The 20,890-nt window shown below is 44.5% G+C and overlaps 1 protein-coding gene across 2 annotated transcripts in view; it reads right to left on the reverse strand.

Annotated features, from left to right (window-relative positions):
- The window catches only part of LOC135550250 (calcium/calmodulin-dependent protein kinase type II subunit alpha), a 67,628-nt gene extending 66,120 nt beyond the window's left edge, over positions 1-1,508 (reverse strand). For both annotated transcript variants that reach the window (XM_064980872.1, XM_064980873.1), the window contains exon 1: positions 1,338-1,508. In XM_064980872.1, coding sequence (XP_064836944.1) covers positions 1,338-1,399 — 62 coding nt within the window. In that variant the 5' untranslated portion in view covers positions 1,400-1,508. The remainder of the gene's footprint in view (positions 1-1,337) is intronic.
- Between the last annotated feature and the right edge of the window lie 19,382 nt (positions 1,509-20,890).

The following is a 20,890-nucleotide window of genomic DNA, read 5'->3' on the forward strand; positions in this document are numbered from 1 at the left end:
TCAAGCATTCATATAGCACCACCAATCAATACATATAGCACCATCAAGCATTCATATAGCACCATCAATCATTACATATAGCCGCATCAAGCATTTCAAGTAGCACCATCAAGCATTACAATCCAGGACAATTTAAAATCTCAAACACAAACACCTATACCTAAGGACTATCTGAAATAGTGAGCTACCCCCCATTTATTATCTATGCATAGTCACTTTACCCTTACCTACATGTACAAATTATCTTGACTAACCTGTACCCACGCACATTGACTCGGTACCGGTACCCTCTATATATATAGCCTCATTATTGTTATTTTACTGTGTTACTTAAAAAAAAAAAATTCAACTTTAGTTTTACTTAGTAAATATTTTCTTAGCTCTATTTTCTTAAAACTACATTGTTGGGCTAAGGGCTTGTAAGTAAGCATTTCAGGGTAAGGTCTACTACACCTGTTGTATTAAACGCATGTGACAAATAACATTATATTTTATTAACACAATACACCGAGAATAAACAACTTCAATGTGTCCTCTTTTCTATCTCGATTGGTAGTGAACAATTCAACGTTCTTTGAGCTGGTGTGAATTCTTTGGGAACTTATCAGACAATCGACATTATTGCGCCGTCTCGTAGCAGCCGATAATGGGAAAGAAGGAGAATGTGTGTTTCGTGTGTTAACCTGTAGAGGATGAAAGTGAACGACTGAGCACCGATATAAAATATTAAAGTCTCAACATCTCGCCTCATTCCACTGAATTTCCAATAAGACACTCGGTGACATCATCCAGCTTCCTGTGATAACAGTTAGCTACCTACGGTTTTTGTCTTCTGATTGATGATGCTCCTCTCTCCAGACGCACCACATTCAGCAAACCTGAATTTGTCAAGAGTTCTGAAATAATTCTCAGGTGGGAGATGTGTCTCGTTTCACATTGCTCCATCAGAAGTGAGACCTTTCTCCCTGACTTGCCACTGCCACCTGTTCCCTCTTAAACTCTCAGCACCAAGCCACTCTCTCTCTCTCACTCCTCCATTTCATCTCTTCACCATTCTTTTTATTCTTTCTCTCCCCTTCTCTCATAACAAATGACATTTCATCAGCTAAAATGACCTTTCCCCCTCTCCTACCATAAAGGGATTCCTCAGAAGTCTAATGTCATTCATTTCTGCCACCAGATATGTAATCAACCCTGCCTCCCTCACTGACTGTAAACATATGCCTCTGACTCAAACTGAACAGGGGTCATCTTTCATTGTCACACAGGCCAGAAATGCAATTCCAAATACCACTTTGGATTAGTAAAAAAAAGGTAAAATCTCCAGTGGCACTTACTTGCCCAGTTCCTCAAACATCTGGAATTCCTCAGTGAAGCGGGTGCAGGTAATGGTGGCCATGCTGGATCTGAGGTGGTGGGTTTCAGGTGGTCCTTGCCTTTAGTGAAATGTTTTGTGGAAGATTGTTGGAAGCCTTGATGAGAGCCAAGCGTCTCTATCACCTTCCTGATCTACCGAGTGGAAGTGAATGGGGGATGCTGGCTGACAGGTTTGCTCAGCATTTCACCCGCCCGCTTCGCTTGGTTCCTCCAATCGCAGCTCTGCCTGCACTCCTGAATACACAGCCCCATTGTCATGGCAACTGCATCCCCATCCTCTCCAAGTGCACACTTCACAGACAGACAGGCAGGAGAGGAGGCAGCTCCACACGCTGGCGTTCAAACAGCGCACACATATGGAAAAGGACATAAATGAGCACAAACGCATATAAACACATGTGCATACACACAAATACTTACCAAACTGCAATATTAACGCAGTCAACAATTCCATAGACTGTCACGCTCTGACTTTTATTTCCTTTGTTTTGTATTCATTATTTAGTATGGTCAGGGCGTGAGTTGGGGTGGGCAGTCTATGTTTGATTTTCTATGATTTGGGGATTTCTAAGTTTCGGCCTAGTATGGTTCTCAATCAGAGGCAGGTGTCATTAGTTGTCTCTGATTGAGAATCATACTTAGGTAGCCTGGGTTGCACTGTTTGTTTGTGGGTGATTGTCTATGTGGATTGCTTGTTTCAGCACAGTTTGCATTAGCTTCACGGTTGTTTTATTGTTTTTGTATAGTGTTCCTGTCTCTGTGTTTGTTGCACCAGATAGAGCTGTTTCGGTTTTCCACGTTTATTGTTTTGAATTATGTTCATGTTTAGTTGTCTTATTAAAAAACATGAACTTCAACCACGCTGCATTTTGGTCCGCCTCTCCTTCGACACAGGAAAACCGTTACATAGACAGCCATTTCAATCCACCAACGTACCTAGTCAAGCCCCAAAGATATTAAGATATCAATAATGTATCTTTCTATTGCTTCAGCTTGACTACATATCCCCCTGGTGTACAATCATGAAAATAATAGGTTAATGTATTACACACCATGGCCAAGTGACCAGACCCTAGTCTAGTGCAAACCATGTCACATATAGAAGAAAGGGAATACAATTATCCATGAGGAAGATACCTTAAGTACTGCATTTGTCATTGATGATTCCTTCATAACCCCATTTGTCAATCACAACCCATTGAGCCACTAACGCATTAAGGCCACTGTGAACCTGCAGACCCCCATAGGGAACAGATTAAAAACAAAAAACTTGACTAGGTCATTCCTCGTTGGTGACATACACAGTCGGCCTCTGACACGGTTGGGAGATTCAATATGATTCCATCACTGCCCAGCCCCCCCCACCCTCTTCCGTCCAGTGGCTCAGATGGTAGGGCATGATGCTTGCAATGCCAGGGTTGTGGATTCAACTCCCATGGGGGACCAGTATGAAAAATGTATGCACTCTACTGTAAGGGGGGGGGGGGGTACAACAACAAGGTTCCACCCTAGTCCCCTCCTCCAACTCCAGCAGATGACCCGGCCCAGGGCTTTGTGAGTGAATCACTTCTGTTACAGGTCATGCGTCAACCACACAGCTTTGTTCCTGCTGCTGCCTTCTGTTGTTCTGCCTGGAGTGAAAGCATTTCTGTCAAGCATGGACAAGGATGAGCATTCACAGTCTGCTGGGTGGGAGAACATCTCCTCAGAAAGCAGGGGATGAGAAGGAAGGAGGGGAGAGCATGATGAGGAAATGATTCCCATTTTCTTCTCTCTGGATAAGGGGAGATTCAGTGAATGCAGGGATTGCAAGAATGATTGTCACATTGAGAGAGAGAGAGGGAGAGAGGGGGAGAGAGAGAGAGGGAGAGGGGGAGAGAGAGAGAGAGGGAGAGGGGGAGAGGGGGAGAGAGAGAGAGAGAGGGAGAGGGGGAGAGAGAGGGAGAGGGAGAGGGAGAGGGAGAGAGAGGGAGAGAGAATAACTTGTAGGAGAAGAGAGATAGGCCTTCTTTCCAAATACATTTCCATTGGAGTAAATTAGCAGATGCTCTTATCTAGACAGACGCCCATAAGTGCCTTCATGTGTGGGAGCTTAAACAACCGCATAATGTGAGCATCATTAGTAAAACGTTCTGTCTCAATAATTAACATGGTGGAATAGAGTCTCATGCTGTACAATCTCAACTTTCAACCGGTACAATCTCAACCTTCAACCATATGGTTGGAGGTTGAGGTTGTACAGCATGAGGCTGTATTACACCATGTTAATTATTGAGATAGAACATTTTACTGTGTATTCGTACCCCCTTGACTTATTCCACATTTTGTTGTGTTACGCCTGAATTCAAAAAGGATTACAGACATTTTTTCTCACCCATCAACAAACACTATATCCAGTAATGACAAAGTGAAAACATGTTTTTAGAAATGTTTGCTAATTTATTGAAAATGAAATACAGAAATATCTCATTTACATAAGTATTCACACCTCTTCAATGCATGAAAAAAAATCAAAATCAGGTTTGGCAGCAATTACAGCTGTGAGACTTTCTGGGTAAGTCTTTAAGAGCTTTGCACAATATTTATTGTACAATATTTGCACATTATTGAAAAATTATTTCCGCTCTGTCAAGATGGTTGTTGAACATTGCTTAACAGCCACTTTCAAGTCTTGCCATGGATTTTCAAGCCGTTTTAAGCAAAACTGTAACTAAGCCACTCAGGAACATTCAATGTCGTTTTGTTAAAGCAACTCCAGTGTAGATTTGGCCTTGTGTGTTAGGTTATTGTCCTGCTGAAAGGTGCATTTGTTTCCCAGTGTCTGGTGGATGTCACACCCTGATCTGTTTCCCCTGTCTTGTGCTTGTGTCCACCCCCCACCACGTGTCTCCTATTTTCCCCGTTATCCCCTGTGTATTTACCTGCGTATTCTGTCTGTCTGTTGCCAGTTCGTCTTGTCTCAGCATGTTTTTCCTTGTGTTACCAGTTCTCAAGTTTTCTAGTCTTCCGGTTCCGACCTTTCTGCCTGTCTGTTCTCAGCCACACTCGCTTGTCCACGGTTTCTGCCTTGCAGAACGTCTTTCTGTAAGGTCTTTCTGCAGGCTTGGGGAAAGCCTCGGATCTTTCCACTGTTCCCACCGAGTACCAGGACCTCCTGGAGGTTTTCAACAAGGCTTGCGCCACATCCCTTCCTCCCCATTGACCCTACGATTACGCTATTAACTTCCCCCCGGGCACCACACCACCTTGGGGGCAGCTTCCTTCCTTGTCTATCATGGGGACCAGGACCATGGAGGTATGCATTGAGGACTCTCTAGCTGCGTCCTTCTGCCTCCTCTGCCAGCGCAGGGTTTTTCTTTGTGGAAACGAAGGACAAAACCCTGCTCCCGTGTATCGACTACCGGGGCCTTAATGACATGCCTGTAAAAATTGTTACCTGCTACCACTCATCTCCTCATCTTTCGAGCCTCTCCAGGGGACGACCATCTTTTCGAAGTTTAACCTTCGGAATGCCTACCACCTGGTTTCGATACAGGAAGGAGATGAGTGGAAGACAGCCTTCAACACGGCTAGTGGACACTACGAGTACCTGGTTATACTGTTTGGTCTGACCAACACTCCCGCAGTGTTCCAGGCTCTGGTCAATGATGTGCTCTGTGACATGTTGAACCGGTTTGTGTTTGTCTATCTTGATGACATCCTTGTCTTTTCTCAGTCGGGTCAAGAGCATGTTCTCCATGTCTGACAAGTTCTCCAGCTCCTCCTGGAGAACCAGCTATTTGTTAAAGCGGAGAAATGTGAGTTCCATCGTTCTACTATCTCCTATCTTGGATACGTTATCGCTGCAGGGAACATTCAGATGGATCCTGACAAGGTGAGAGCGGTGGCCCCAACCCACATCCAGAGTGCAGCTTCAACTTTTCCTGGGATTTGCTCATTTCTACCAACGCTTTATTCGGGGCTACAGCACCCTGGCCTCCCCCTCTCTGCACTCACCTCTACCAAAGTTCCGTTCCCGTGGTCCCCAGCTGCTGAACGGGCGTTTCTGGATCTGAAGCACTGTTTCACCACAGCCCCCATCCTAATCCATCTGGACCCATCCCGTCAGTTTGTGGTGGAGGTTGGCGCCTCGGACATTGGAGTGGGTGCCGTCCTGTCCTAGTGTTCTGTCCAGGACCAAAAGCTGCATCCCTGCGGTTTCCTCTCCCATCATCTCAAATCTGCTGAGAGGAACTATGACGTGGAAAATCGGGGAATGGTCAAGATGGCGCTTGCGGTCAAGATGGTGCTGGAGGAGTTGTTTCACTGGCTTGAAGGGGCAGGACATCCATTCTTAATGTGGACCGAACATACGAATTTAGAATATCTCCGCACCGCCGAGTGCCTCAACTCAAGGCACGCTCTTTGAGCTCTGTTATTCACTCGATTCAATTTTACCATCGCTTACCGCCCTGGGTCCAAGAATGTGAAGCCCGTATAGTTCCGCTACTACACCAGCTAACCCTGAGACCATCCTCCCTACCTCCTGTCTAGCAGCTACACTAGTCTGGGGTATTGAGAGCTGGGTTCTCAAAGGTGCAGCCGGATGTTTGTAACCGGATGTTCGTCCCAGATTCGGCCCGGTCCCCGGTCCTGGAATGGGCCCATTCCTCTGAACTCACCTATCATCCCGGCTTCCGTCGGACCCTGGGTTTCATCCGCCAATGTTTGTGGTGGTCAGCCATGGTTACGTAAGTCTCCACATTCATCGCTGCCTGCACTGTGTGTGCACAGAACAGGACTCGACGACAAGCTCCAGCTGGCCGCCTTCAACCACTCCCTGTTCCTCATCGCCCCTTGTCCCATATTTCCCTGGACTTTGTCACTGGTCTCCCAACAACACCATCCTTACTGTAGTGGATAGGTTTTCCAAAGCTGCACATTTCATTCCCCTTCCCAAGTTACCCTCAGCCAAGGAGACGGCCCAGCTTATGGAGCAGCACGTCTTCCGGATCCATGGTCGACATGGTCCCTGATCGGGGTCCTCAGTTCTCATCCAGGTTTTGGAAGGCATTCTGCACCCTCATTGGGTCATCGGCCAGCCTGTCCTCTGAGGTTTCACTCACAGGGGCGGCAGGGTAGCCTAGTGGTTAGAGCGTTGGACTAGTAACCGGAAGGTTGTGAGTTCAAACCCCCGAGCTGACAAGGTACAAATCTGTCGTTCTGCCCCTGAACAGGCAGTTAACCCACTGTTCCCAGGCCGTCATTGAAAATAAGAATGTGTTCTTAACTGATTTTCCTGGTTAAATAAAGGTAAAATAAAAAAATAAAAACGGACAATCAGAGCTGCCTCGTCTCTGCCAACCCCCCACCTGGAGCCAGCAACTTGTGTGGGGAGAGTATGCCCACAACTACCTTCCCTGCTTGACCACTGGACTCTCGCCCTTCGAGTGTTCATTGGGTTACCAGGCCCCGCTCTTCCCTGAGCAAGAGAAAGAGGTCAGCATACCCTCTGCCCAGATGTTCGTCCACCGCTGTCGGTGTACCTGGAAGAGAGCCATGTCCTCTCTTCTTCGGCAACAGACGGATCACCACTGTACCCCGGCTTCCAGCTATCGGCCCGGACAGAGGGTATGGCTGTCCACCCATGAGCTACCCCTCCAGGTGGAGTCTCGACAACTTTTCCCCCATTTTATTGGTTCATTCCCCATCTCTAAAGTCCTTGGCCCCTCTGCTGTTCATCTTCTATTGCCCCGTATCCTCATACATCCCACTTTCCATGTGTCTAGGATTAAACCTTTGTCTCACAGCCCTTTGTCTCCTTTCCAGGATTTTGCCTGTGCTCAGCTCTATTCTGTTTGTTTTTTATCCTGAAAAACTCCCCAGTCCTTAAGGATTACAAGCATACCCATAACATGATGCAGCCACCACTATGCTTGCAAATATGGAGAGTGCTACGAAGTAATATGTTGTATTGTATTTGCCCCAAACATAACATTTCCAATATTACTTTAGTGCCTTGTTGCAAACTTATTTTTATTCTGTACAGTCTTCCTTCTTTTCACTCTATCAATTAGGTTAGTATTGTGGAGTACCTGCAATGTTGTTGATCCATTTTCAGTATTCTCCTATCACAGCCATTAAACTCTGTAACTGTTTTAAAGTCACCATTGGCCTCATGGGGAAATCCCTGAGCAATTTCCTTCCTCTCCGGCACCTAAGTTTGGAAGGACGCCTGTATCTTTGTAGTGACGGTGTATTGATACATCATCCAAAGTGTAATGAATAACTTCAACATGCTCAAAGGGATATTCTATGTCGGCTTTAAAAATGACACATTTACCAGTAGGTGCCCTTCTTCGTGACGTATGGGAAAACCTCCCTGGCCTTTGTGGTTGTGGGGCTTTAGAGATAATTGTATGTGTGGGGTAGTCATTAAAAAATCAAGGTAAACACTACTATTGTACTCAGAGTGAGTCCATGCAACTTATTATGTAACCTGTTAAGCACATTATTACTCCTGAACTTAGGCTATACAGTACATACAAAAGTCTGTGGACACCACTTCAAATTAGTGGATTTGGCTAGTTCAGCCACGCCGTTGCTGACAGGTGTATAAAATCAAGCACACAGCCATGCAATCTCCATAGACAATTGGTGTGGAAGAACTTGACTGACCTGCACAGAGCCCTGACCTCAACCCCATCAAACACCTTTCGGATGAATTGGAATGCTGACTGCGAGCCAGGCCTAATCGCACAATATCAGTGCCCGACCTCACTAATGCTGTTGTGGCTGAATGGGAAGCAAGTCCCTACAGCAATGTTCCAACATCTAGTAAAAAGCCTTTCCAGAAGAGTGGAGGCTGTTATAGCAGCAAATGGGGGACCAACTCCATATTAATACCCATGATTTTGAAATGAGATGTTCGACGAGCAGGTGTTCACATACTTTTGGTCATGTTGTGTATTTAGTTTTAACAAAGGGGTTGAATACTTCTTCACTCCAAACATTTCAGATTGACATCTATTCAATTGTAAACATTTCTAAAAATAGAATTCCACTTTTACATTATGGGGTATTGTGTGCAGGCCAGTGACAAAACATCTCTATTTAATCCATTTTTAATCAAAATGTGGAAAAAGTCAAGGGGTGTGAATACTTCCTGAAGGCACTGTTAATGTATGCGTGTTCTATAATTTCAGATGATTACTGATTATGTATATTATTGTAGTTCAATTTAATGTCCAGAGTTCTCAACTGACATGGAAATGTATTGTACATTTTGTTTATTTATTGTCTTTAATATCAAGACTCTGGATGATTCATATTGACTATACAGCTAGAAATATACCGTATCACCAACATTTTCCAAAACAGAGATATATTGTTCTTTGGTTGAAGGTTTAGTGTTAGGCATCAATCTCCTCTTTGATTGACACCTGCAAATGTCTTGGTTAACACAAGATGCTGTATAAACTGAGTAAGAAATTGGTAGGAAATTAGTCGCCAAGTGGCACAGTGGTCTAAGGCACTGCATCACAGTGCTCGCTGTGCCACTAGAGATTCTGTGTTCGAGTCCAGGCTCTGTTGCAGCCCACCGCAACCGGGAGAGCCATGGAGCGGCGCACAATTGCCCCAGCGTCGTTAGGGGAGGGTTTGGCCGGCAGGGATATCCTTGCCCCATCGCGCACTAGTGACTCCTGTGGTGGGCACGGTCGCCAGGTGTACAGTGTTTCCTCTGACACATTAGTGAGGTTGGCTTCCGGGTGGGAAGTGAGCATTGTGTCAAGAAGTAGTAGTGCTGCTTGGCTTGGTTGGGTTGTGTTTCGGAGGACGCACGGCTCTCGACCTTCACCTCTCCCGGGTCTGTACGGGAGTTGCAGTGATGAGACAAGACTGTAACTACCAATTGGATACCACAAAATTGGGGAGAAAAATGAGTGAAAAAATAAATGGGTAAGAAATTAGATAGAAAACTCTAGAGCAGGGATCATCAACTAAATTCACTGGACAAATTTTTCTTGAGTGGATGTTTCGGGGGCCCGGAACATAATTACAGTAGCCCAAACAGATATATATTATTTGATTTAAACATAATGATTTCAAACCTTGTTTACACTTGTATACGATTACATCGCATTATGCGTGGGAATACTTGGGATGAGATTTCCAAAATTAAAATCACTTGGAGCTGATTTCCAGTTGTTGTCCAGTGTTTTTTGTCCAACAAAGAAAATGTTTTGTACAGAAAACTTGGGGCCAAAATAAAACAACCGTGGGCTAAATTCGACCAGCAGGTCACCAGTTGCAGAACTCTGCTCTTGAGAATGGAAAGGGTTTGGATCTAAAAATTTGCAGGACATTTCCTCTAAAACATTCTCTCTGCTGTCAAAGGGGTGCCGCTACAATGTTTTGTTCGCAAGGTGGGGGGAGCCCCCCAACAGGGCTAGGGCCAGCTCTGACCCTGAGTTGCCCATCGCTGATCTAGATTGATATAACCTATTTTAGCAGGGACATTGCCATTAGGTGCTTTCACCATTTAAAGTAGTCTACTGGGTGGGGATTCCAATGAGTTGGGAGCAATCAGCCAATGATCAGAGCATTATCTTCTTATTTAATTTGGGTTGCCTATGGTTTGTAAATTACTACTTTAAAATGGAGATAGCCTAATGGCACTGCCCATGCTGTAACAGATGCCATAATAGCAAAGATACAAAGATCTATCTATCTCTATTGATGTAGCTGTGTAGCTAGGGACAGAGCTAACCCACAGATGGATAGATACAGGCTGGTCAGGGTTGATCCTCATCTGCAAATCCCAATCTCTTGAAAGCCTTTGCCGGGGCATATGGGATTAATGTTAGGTTCAGTCCCTCGGATTAAGTCTCAAAGGCATTAGGCCTAGATTTGGAGTGCGCCAAAGACTCTTTTAAAGCTCCTCTCTTGGACAGGAGTTCTGGCATTGTGCATCTGGAAGGTTTTATTTCTTTATTTCTTTCCATCCTTCCCCAAATAGATTAGGTTTATATAAAGAGGCTATGGCGATGCACATGGGTTTGATAAAATAATTTCATGTTACTTATAGTCTTCATTAAGAAGAAATGTTTGGAGTATTTCCTCATGGCAAATGTACTCAATGAACTCAGATCCGCTGTTGGTTTCTGGCAGGCAGCCTATTGCCCCAATCAGAGCAACCTGCTCATGTTGATATTCGTTTATAACGTGCCTAGAACGCATGTCTATTCAGGCAACTCACAGAGCTGTTAATTTGCCTCATGTGGCGAGAAGAGGGGCTTTCAAGGACTGTCAAGGTGCTTTAAGTCAGGGCTTCCCAAACTCGTTCCTGGGTTGGGTGCACATTTTGGTTTTACCTCCAGCACCACACAACTGGTTCAAATAATCAAAGCTTGATGAAGAGCCGGTTCATTTGAATCAGCTATGTAGTGCTAGAGGGGCGGGGGGGGGATTAGGACCGAGTTTGGGAAACCCTGCATTAAGTCACAAACATCATAATTGCCCCCCTTCGAAGACGACCGAGGCACTAATGGAGAGGAGTATAACACAAGATCATTACTGGCCCCAAGTGTTTACAGGCGGTATGACATGCATCAATGTGTTGCATCTATAATGAACAAAAATTTAAATGCAACATGCAACAATTTCAACTATTTTACTGAGTTACATATAAGGCAATCAGTCAATTTAAATTAATTCACTAGGCCCTAATCTATGGATTTCACATGACCAGGCACCGGCGCAGTTATTGGTGCGCCTGGGAGGGCATACACCCACCCACTGGGGAGCCAGGCCCACCCACTGGGGAGCCCAGGCAATTGGAATGAGTTTTTCACCACAAAAGGGTTTTATTAAGACAGAAATACTCCTCAGTTTCCCCTTGCTGGTCGATCTTGCAGGTGAAGAAGCCGGATGTGAAGGTCTTGGGCTTGTGTATACATGTGGTCTGCGGTTATGAGGCCGGTTGGATGTACTTCCAAATTTTTCAAACAACTTTGGAGGTGGCTTATGGTAGAGAAATGAAAATTAAATTATCATGCCAATTGCACGCTTCCTCAAAACTTGAGACATCTTTGGCAGAGTGACAAAACTGCACATTTTAGAGTGGCCTTTTTTGTCCCCAGCACAAGATGCACCTGTGTAATGATCATGCTGTTTAATCAGCTTCTTGATATGCCACACCTGTCAAGTGGATGGATTATCTTGGCAAAGGAGAAAGGCTCACTAACAGGGATGTAAACAAATGTGTACACAAAATTGGAGAGAAATAAGCTTTTTGTGCGTACAAAACATTTCTGGGATATTTTATTTTGGCTCATGAAACATGGGACCAACACTTTACATGTTGTGTTTATATTTTTGTTCAGTATACGTTGAATCATGGTTCACAAATGCAGAGGAACTGAATCATGAATTATTGTCACATATCTGATTTGATCACAGGTTTTCCTAGGCCTTTGTCATTTAAACGGTTTCAGCTTCAGATCACAAGGTCTACACACCTAGAAAAAAAATGTACTGTCTAGAACCTAAAAGGGTTCTTAGGCTGTCCCGATAGGAAAATCCTTTGTAGAACCCTTTTTTTGGTAGTAGGTAGAACCCTTTTGGTTCCAGGTAGAACCCTTTTGGGTTCCAGGTAGAACACTTCTACAAGGAACCCAAACTACAAGGAACCCAAAATTGTTCTACCTCGAACCAAAAAAGGTTCTACCTGGAACAAAAAAGGGTTTAACTATGGGGACAGCCGAAGAACCCTTTTGGAACCCTTTTTTCTAAGAGTGTATCTAGAAAACCAAATATGCGTCTTGTTGATAGTATGACATGATGATGAAAATGTATGAGCAAGGCAATCCCTGTACATTCAAATTGGCATGAACTGAAATGAGTCATGGTCCTGCACACCACTCATACAACTACAACTGTTAAATATACACAATATAATCTCACTTGTCCTAGTTTTGCCTTGAATAATAGCAGAGGGGAGAAAACAAGTGAGGACATAGACTGCTACGAGTGTGAGCTCACAGAGGGTGAATCATATAACCATCCTGGAAGGAACAAAGAAGGTGCATTTCTGTGCCCCATTTTTGGCCTGCCTAAAGGAGATGAGCGACTGCTCCTCTTGCCTACATAGGTGTGTGTGTTTCGGCTGCCTCCTAGCAGGTTGTGCTATTGTTGTATGCTCACAAGATTCCCTCACTCAGTACCTCTACCAGAAAAATTCCAACGTCACCATGGCAACACAAAGGTATGAGTCATCATCACTTGATCTCCGGAGCATAGTTGGCCCTTCTCTCTCTCTCTCTCCCTATGTCTTTCTTACTCTGTTTATGTATTCTGTCTGTCTGTCTGTCTGTCTGTCTGTTTTGTGTGTGTGTGTGTGTGTGTGTGTGTGTGTGTGTGTGTGTGTGTGTGTGTGTGTGTGTGTGTGTGTGTGTGTGTGTGTGTGTGTGTGTGTGTGTGTGTGTGTGTGTGTGTGTGTGTGTGTGTGTGTGTTTGAAATTAAATCTAAAAGGGGATTCTATTAGATTTTTTTCTATAGATCTACACAACCTACTCCACATTTTCAAAGGGAAATAAAATTTAAGAAATATAAATAAAAGACGTCAGGAGTGGGAAACCCGCCTCTACCCTCCGTTCTATTGGCCAATGTGTAATCCCTGAAGAATAAACTGGATGAGCTCCGTTCGAGACTATCCTACCAACGGGACATTCAAAATGGTAATATCTTGTGTTTCACCGAGTCGTGACTGAATGATGAAACGGATATTATACAGGTTTTTTACACCTTTTTCTCCCCAGTATTGTGATATCAAATTGGTAGTTACAGTCTTGTCCCATCGCTGAATCTCCCGTACGGACTCGAGAGAGGCGAAGGTCGAGAGCCAAAATTCCCCCAAAACACAACCCTGCCAAGCCGCACTGCTTCTCGGCATACTGCTCTCTTAACCTGGAAGCCAGCCGCACCAATGTGTCGGAGGAAACACTGTACAGCTGGCGACCAAAGTCAGCGTGCATGCGCCCGGCTCACCACGAGTTGCTATGACGCAATGGGACAAGGACATCCCGGCCGGCCAAACCGTCCCCTAATCAGGACTGTGCTGAAACAATTGTACACCGCCTCATGGGTCTCCGGGCAAGGACGGCTGCGATGCAGTGCCTTAGACCGGGGTGCCACTCGGGAGGCCACGGATAATATACAGTTGGCCCCCATTGTGTGCATCGGCAGGACAGAACAGCTACTTCTGGTAAGATGAGGGGTGGTGGTGAGTATCTATCTGTCAATAACAGCTGCTGCACAAGGTCTAATATTAAGGAAGTCTTGATGTATTGCTTGCATTAGGTACCTCAGGCAAGCAATACCTCACGATAAGCTGTAGACCACACTATCTACCAAGAGAGTTGTCATCTATATTTTTCGTAGCCATCAATCCGATGCTGGCACTAAGAATGCACTCAATGAGCTGTATAAGGCCATAAGCAAACAAGAAAATGCTCATCCAGAAGCGGCACTCCTAGTGGCCGGGGACTTTAATGCATACAAACTTAAATCCGTTTTACTTAATTCTACCAGCATGTCACACTCTAGGCCACCTTTACCCCACACACAGAGATGCGTACAAAGCTCTCCTTCACCCTCCTTTTGGCAAATCCTGATTCCTGATTACAACCAAAAACTAAAGCAGGAAGTACAAGTGACTCGCTCAATATGGAGGTGGTCAGATGACGAGGATGCTACGCTACAGGACTGTTTTGCTAGCACAGACTGGAATATGTTCCAGGATTCATCCAATGGCATTGAGGATTATACCACCTCAGTCACTGGCTTCATCAGTAAGTGGATCGACGACGTCGACCTACAGTGACTGTACGTACATATCCCAACCAGAAGCCATAGATTACAGGCAACATCCACACTAAAGGCTAGAGCTGCCAATTTCAAGGAGCAGGACACTCATTCGGACGCTTATAAGAAATCTTGCTATGCCCTCAGACGAACGATCAAATAGGTAAAGTGTCAATACAGGTCTAAGATTGAATCTTTCTACACTGGCTCTGGCTCTGGCTCTCGTCGGATGTGGCAGGACTTGCAAACAATTACGGACCATAAAGGGAAACACAGCCGCGAGCTGCCCAGAAACACAAGCCTTACGAACGGGCTAAATGCCTTTTATGTTAACTTTGAGGCATGCAACACAGAATCATGCGTGACTGCACTAGCTGTTCTGCACAACTGTATGACCACTCTCTCTGTAGTCGATGTGAGCAAGACCTTTAAACAGGTCAACATTCACAAGACCACAGGGCCAGACGGATTACCAGGATGTGTTCTCAGAGCATGCATAGACCAACTGGCAAGTGTCTTCACTGACATTTTCAACCTCTCCCTGACCGAGTCTGTAATACCTAATAAGTTTCAAGCAGACCACCATAGTCCCTGTGCCCAAGAAAGCAAAGGTAACCTGCCTAAATGACTACCACCCAGTAGCACTCACGTTGGTAGCAATGAAGTGGTTTGAAAGGCTGGTCATGGCTCACATCAACACCATCATCCCGGAAACTGTAGACCTACTCCAATTTGCATGCCACCTCAACAGATCCACAGATGACACAATCTCAATTGCACTCCACACTGCCCTTTCCCACCTGGACAAAAGGAACACCTATGTAAGAATGCTGTTCCGGTACTACAGCTTAGCGTTCAACACCATAGTGCCCACAAAGTTCATCATGAGTTGTTACCTACCCTTACCCCCTGGGGGCGGCCCGACAGGAAGTCCAGGATCCAGTTGCAGACGGATGTGTTTAGTTTTTCCTGTGCACAGGGTCTAAGGTGGTCTGCTTGAAACATGTTGGTAATACAGACTCAGACAGGCTGAAGGTAGGCTGTAAATGTCAATGAAGACACTTGCCAGTTCGTCAGCACATGCTCTGAATACACGTCCTGGTAATCCATCTGGCCCTGCAGTCACATCGGCTGCGGAGAGCATGATCACACAGTCGTCCAGAACAGCTGACGCTCTCATGCATGTTTCAGTGTTACTTGCCTCGAAGCGAGCATTGAAGTTATTTAGCTTGTCTGGTAGGCTCGTGTCACTGGGCAGCTCTCGGATGTGCTTCCCTTTGTCATCTGTAATAGTTTGCAAGCCCTGGTACATCCGACAAGCGTCGGAGCCGGTGTAATATGATTCAATCTTAGTCTTGTATTGACACTTTGCCTGTTTGATGGTTTCTTTGGAGGGCATAGCAGGATTTCTTATAAGCTTCCGGGTTAGAGTCCCGCTCCTTGAAAATGGCAGCACTACGCTTTAGCTCAATGCGAATGTTGCCTGTAATCCATGGCTTCTGGTTGGGGTATATACGTACAGTCACTGTGGGGACGACGTCCTCAATGCACTTACTGATAAAGCCGATGACTTATGTGGTGTACTCCTCAATGCCATGAGAAGAATCGCGGAACATATTCCAGTCTGTGCTAGCAAAAAAGTCCTGTAGTTTAGCATCTGCTTCACCTGACCACTTTTTTTAATAGACCGAGTCACTGGTGCTTCCTGCTTTAATTTTTTCAGGAGGATAGAATTATGGTCAGATATGCCAAATGGAGGGCGAGGGAGAGCTATCTACGTGTCTCTGTGTGTGGGGTAAAGGTGGTCTAGAATTATTTTCCCTCTAGTTGCACATTTAACATGCTGATCGGAATTAGGTAAAACTGATTTAAGTTTCCCTGCATTAAAGTCTAGGAGCGCCACCTCTGGATTAACGTTTTCCTGTTAGCTTATGGCGGTATACAGCTCATTGAGTGTGATTTTAGTGCCAGCATCGGTCTGTGGTGGTATGCAGACAGCTACAAAAAATACAGATGAAAACTAAAAAAGGTAGATAGTGTGGTCTACAGCTTATCATGAGATACTCTACCTCAGGTGAGCAAAACCTTGAGACTTCCTTAGATATCATGCACCAGCTGTTGTTTACATAAAACATAGGCCCCCACCCCGTGTCTTACCAGAGGCTGCTGTTCTGTCCTGGCGATAGAGTGTATAACCCGCCAGCTGTACGTTCTTAATGCCGTTGTTCAGCCACGACTCGGTGAAACATAAAATATTACAGTTTTTAATGTCCCGTTGGTAGGATAAACGTGCTTTCAGTTCGTCCCATTTATTTTCCAGAGATTGAACGTTAGCTGTCAGGACGGAAGGCATGGGCAGAATAGCCACTCGTCACCTGATCCTCACTAGGCACACTGATCTCTTTCCGCAAAATCTGTGTTTCCTTCTCCAGCGAATAATGGGGATCTGGACCTTGTCGAGTGTCTTTATTATATCCCTCCAGTCCGACTCATTCAAGAAGAACTCTTCATACAGTTTGAGGTGAGCAATCGCAGTTCTGATGTTCAGAAGCTCTTTTCAATCATGAGATACTGTAGGAGAAACATTATGTACAAAACAAGTTACAAACAAGGAGAAGAAACAAACAAAAGAGCATGGTTGGTAAAGAGCCGATAAGACGGCACCCCTCCCCCTCCAAGCCATCACAACACTTCATTCTGATGTATCTTTGGCATGAACATGTAATTGTCCGATGGGTTTTCCTCTAACTTTTACCTGGGATTTGCTCATTTAATATTTCATATAAGCATACTCATAACATGATGCTGCCACCAACATTCCTGAAAATCCAGAGGAATACAGAGGATAAATCCAGAGGAATACAAAGGATAAATCCAGAGGATGTTCTCTATGTCCGGTCAGTTGTGTAGATCGGTAGGAAAGAAAACAATTTTAATCCCTTTTAGAATTAGTTTTAAGACAGCAAAATCTGAAGACTGTGCAAGGGGTGTGTAGACATTCACTAGAGACTGGAACTTGACACAAGTGAATATACAGACAACTGCAGTCTCTGCTTTAACAGCCGTCCAGTTCAACCGCATCCGGAGCAAAACCCCACAACAAGTTCTTAATAACTTCCTCCGCCCTTTAATCTAATGACATTCAGTGGCTTATCTAATCACCCCGTTTTAGAACTGAATGCCATGCGTTCCCCAGGGAGTCCCGAGGCTCCTTCCTGCAATTCTGCTCCTGTGGAGCTTGGCGACCTGACAGACAGAATCAGCATCAATGGTACCTCTGCCAGGGGTACGATGCTAGGTCTCCAAGAGAGCTTCCCACTGACATTTATTCCTGATCGGGGCCTCCAGTGGAGACTTAGAATAAAAAGTATGAAGATTTAATTTCATATAGTAGAAATACACTGAGTATACAAAATGACAGAGACTGACCAGGTGAACCCAGGTGAAATCTATGATCCCTAATTTATGTCACTTGTTAAATCCACTTAAATCAGTGTAGATGAAGGAAAGGAGACAGATTAAAGAAGGATTTTTAAGACTTGAAACAATTGAGACATGAATTGTGTATGTTTGCCATTCAGAGACTGGGCAAGACCAAATATTTAAGTGCATTTGAATGGGGTATGGTAGTTGGTGCCAGGCACACCGGTTTGTGTCAAGAACTGCACAGCTGCTGGGTTTTTCACACTCAATTGTTACCCGTGTGTCTCAAGAATGGCCCACCATCCACAGGACATCCAGCCAACTTCACACAACTGTGGGAAGCATTGGAGTCAAAAGCTGGTCTGGGGGGGGTGCAACTCAATATTAGGAAGGTGTTTTTCTACCTTTATTTAACTAGGCAAGTCAGTTTAGAACAAATTCTTATTTACAATTACAGCCTAGGAACAGTGGGTTAACTGCTTTGTTCAGGAGCAGAACGACAGATTTTCACCTTGTTTGCGTGAGGATTCGACTTTGCATCTTTTTGGTTACTGGCCCAACACTAACCACTAGGCTACCTGCCGCCCCTAATGTTTGGTATACTAAAGTGTATGTGGCTATTTACTAGATTTACTATACTATTATTGGTGAGGAATGCTCTGTAGACAGAAGTCAAACTCAGGTCTAACAAGTCTGAGCAGATCTTTCCACCCCAATCTGACTATGATTGAAAGGCTGTGCATTGTGTAGAGGAAAACGCAGAGGTGCGTGAGAGCGAGTCAAGGCAAAGGTCAAGTCTGACTATCCCCCAGGCTCCAGGATGCTAATGATGCTGGAGAGTGTAAATCACATGAACATCAACAATGTTGACAGCCTCAGTTACTGTATGTACTGTATGTTTCTACAGTGCAGTGGACCATAACCTTGTTCCCCCACTACTGCATGTTGCCACTCGCATGAGAGACTGCTGGTGTGCAGGATGCTCACACCAATCCAGAAGCTAGGTGCCTGTAGGATCTGCTCGCCGACATTATTAGATTACCTCTGGGTGAGATCATTAGCTATGACCACTGACAGGAAGCCTACTGACAACTGAACCGATGACCTAGCCAGCAGGCCAATATAATGTTAACGTGTAGGCAGTCTGTGTGTGTGTGTGTGTGTGTGTGCGTGCGTGCAAATGAGCGAGGGAGCGAGAGGGAGAGGGATGTCAGAAGCCAGTGGTGCACAGGTAGCAAGTCGGGTTGATGTGACTGTGTAACTAACTTTAATAGTCCAAACCAGGTCTCCAAGACCACCAGTGAGCAGAGAACATTCTTTGGCAGTCGTAGTCAATAACGCATGGTAATCTGAGATGAGACTGAGGCATGACAGTACAGCAGAGTGCTGGATCAGATTAGGAGACTTTGAGGTTGATTTTGTCTGCAGGGCCTGCGAGTGCAGCCAGGGATACAGCATACCATAGAATCAAGCTCTGAAAGAGGACTGGCAGGCAATGAGCTAACAGTGTAAAAACCTGTTCTTGACTGCAATGTCCTGATAGAAATCTGACCCAGTCATAAGGAGCGAACCACAATGATGAGAACCTGGAAGTGATTGTCCTAAACAAAGAACATGGAGAGTGAAAGAGGCATGAGTCAGTCAGCACAGTCCTCCCCACTGGGCACACACTGGTTGAATCAACATTGTTTCCACGTCATTTCAATGGAATTACATTGAACCAACATGGAATAGACCTTGAATTGACTGACTCCTCTGCTGAGAACTGCACTGAGCTAAGAACTTCAACAAGCTTATTTTCTGAGTGCTCACTGATAGAAATGTTCCACCATTCTGGAAAAAAAATCATAACTCATCCTCTACCACATCCATCCCTTTCCCTTTAGATGTGCCTAATAGTCCTAGCAGGGAATTGAGAATAACAATGAACCATTTTCCTTGAAGATATTCTAGAGGGCTGTACGGAGTATTATCATCAGGGCTGGTGTTTAAAGAACCACTGAACACGTCAATTGGCACCTGTGTTTATGTTTTGCTAATTTGAAGGGGGAAAAAAGACTTCAGTCTTGGAGGTGTGTGGAGGTGTGTTTCCTGAGCAATTCTGCGTTTGGTTAACGATGTTTGTCCCTTATGAGACAATGTAGACACAGAAGCCTATTTCACTTAAATAAAGAAATATGTCATTCATTTGTATGTTTTCCCGAGGATGTTTAAGTTGCGCAATTTTACATCTAACTAAGGTGTTTGGTGCAGTATTTCTCAAGTAAAACAAAATGTGTAAACGAAGTTGGAGCTGCTGGGCTGGTCTGTCTCACTGTCTATGCTATTGGATAGAGAGCAATCACCGCATGCTAGTGGGCAAATGGACATCATCAAATCGAAACCCAACCTTCATTTACCCGTTGTGACGTATGGGGGTTCCAAACTCTGTTTTAGACGAGACTGACTTCGTTACCAAAATTATCCTATTTACACTTTGTAGTACATTTTGACACGAGAATAACTGTTTCTGTCCTATATCGGCGCCACATACTGTAGGCCGATTTCAAAGGGATTCGTTGCTTTTTTAAAGTCAGCCGCTCTTTAATGCCACTGGATGGGGGGCAGCCATTACTGTCTCATTATGGCGATGACTTCTCTGAGGGGGTTATAATAGGAGCTGGTGAGATGTACAAATATACCCGTCTAACACATCCCTAATCGGAAGTGGAACAGAAGAGATAGTGTCTGAAATACATGTGAATCATGCCAATTTGAAATATTATGTGAATCATGCCAAGTTGAAATATTATGTGAGTCATGCCAATTTGAAATATTTTGTGAGTCATGCCAATTTGAAATATGATGTGGATCATGCCAATTTGAAATATGATGTGAATCATGCCAATTTGAAATATGATGTGAATCATGCCAATTTGAAATATGATGTGAATCATGCCAATTTGAAATATTATGTGAAATATTTGAAATATGATGTGAATCATGCCAATTTGAAATATGATGTGAATCATGCCAATTTGAAATATGATGTGGATCATGCCAATTTGAAATATGATGTGAATCATGCCAATTTGAAATATGATGTGGATCATGCCAATTGTACACCGTCCATGCTCCTTTTCATACTGGCAAAGGTCACAGGAGGATTGGAGCTCAAATGGTAAAAGCTCTTCACATTGTAAAAGATGACATATGGGATTGTTTTAACCCTCCTGTTGTGTTCCAGTCATCTTAATTCTTTCTGTG

Source organism: Oncorhynchus masou, chromosome 12, assembly GCF_036934945.1.
Source record: "Oncorhynchus masou masou isolate Uvic2021 chromosome 12, UVic_Omas_1.1, whole genome shotgun sequence".
NCBI lineage: Eukaryota > Metazoa > Chordata > Actinopteri > Salmoniformes > Salmonidae > Oncorhynchus > Oncorhynchus masou.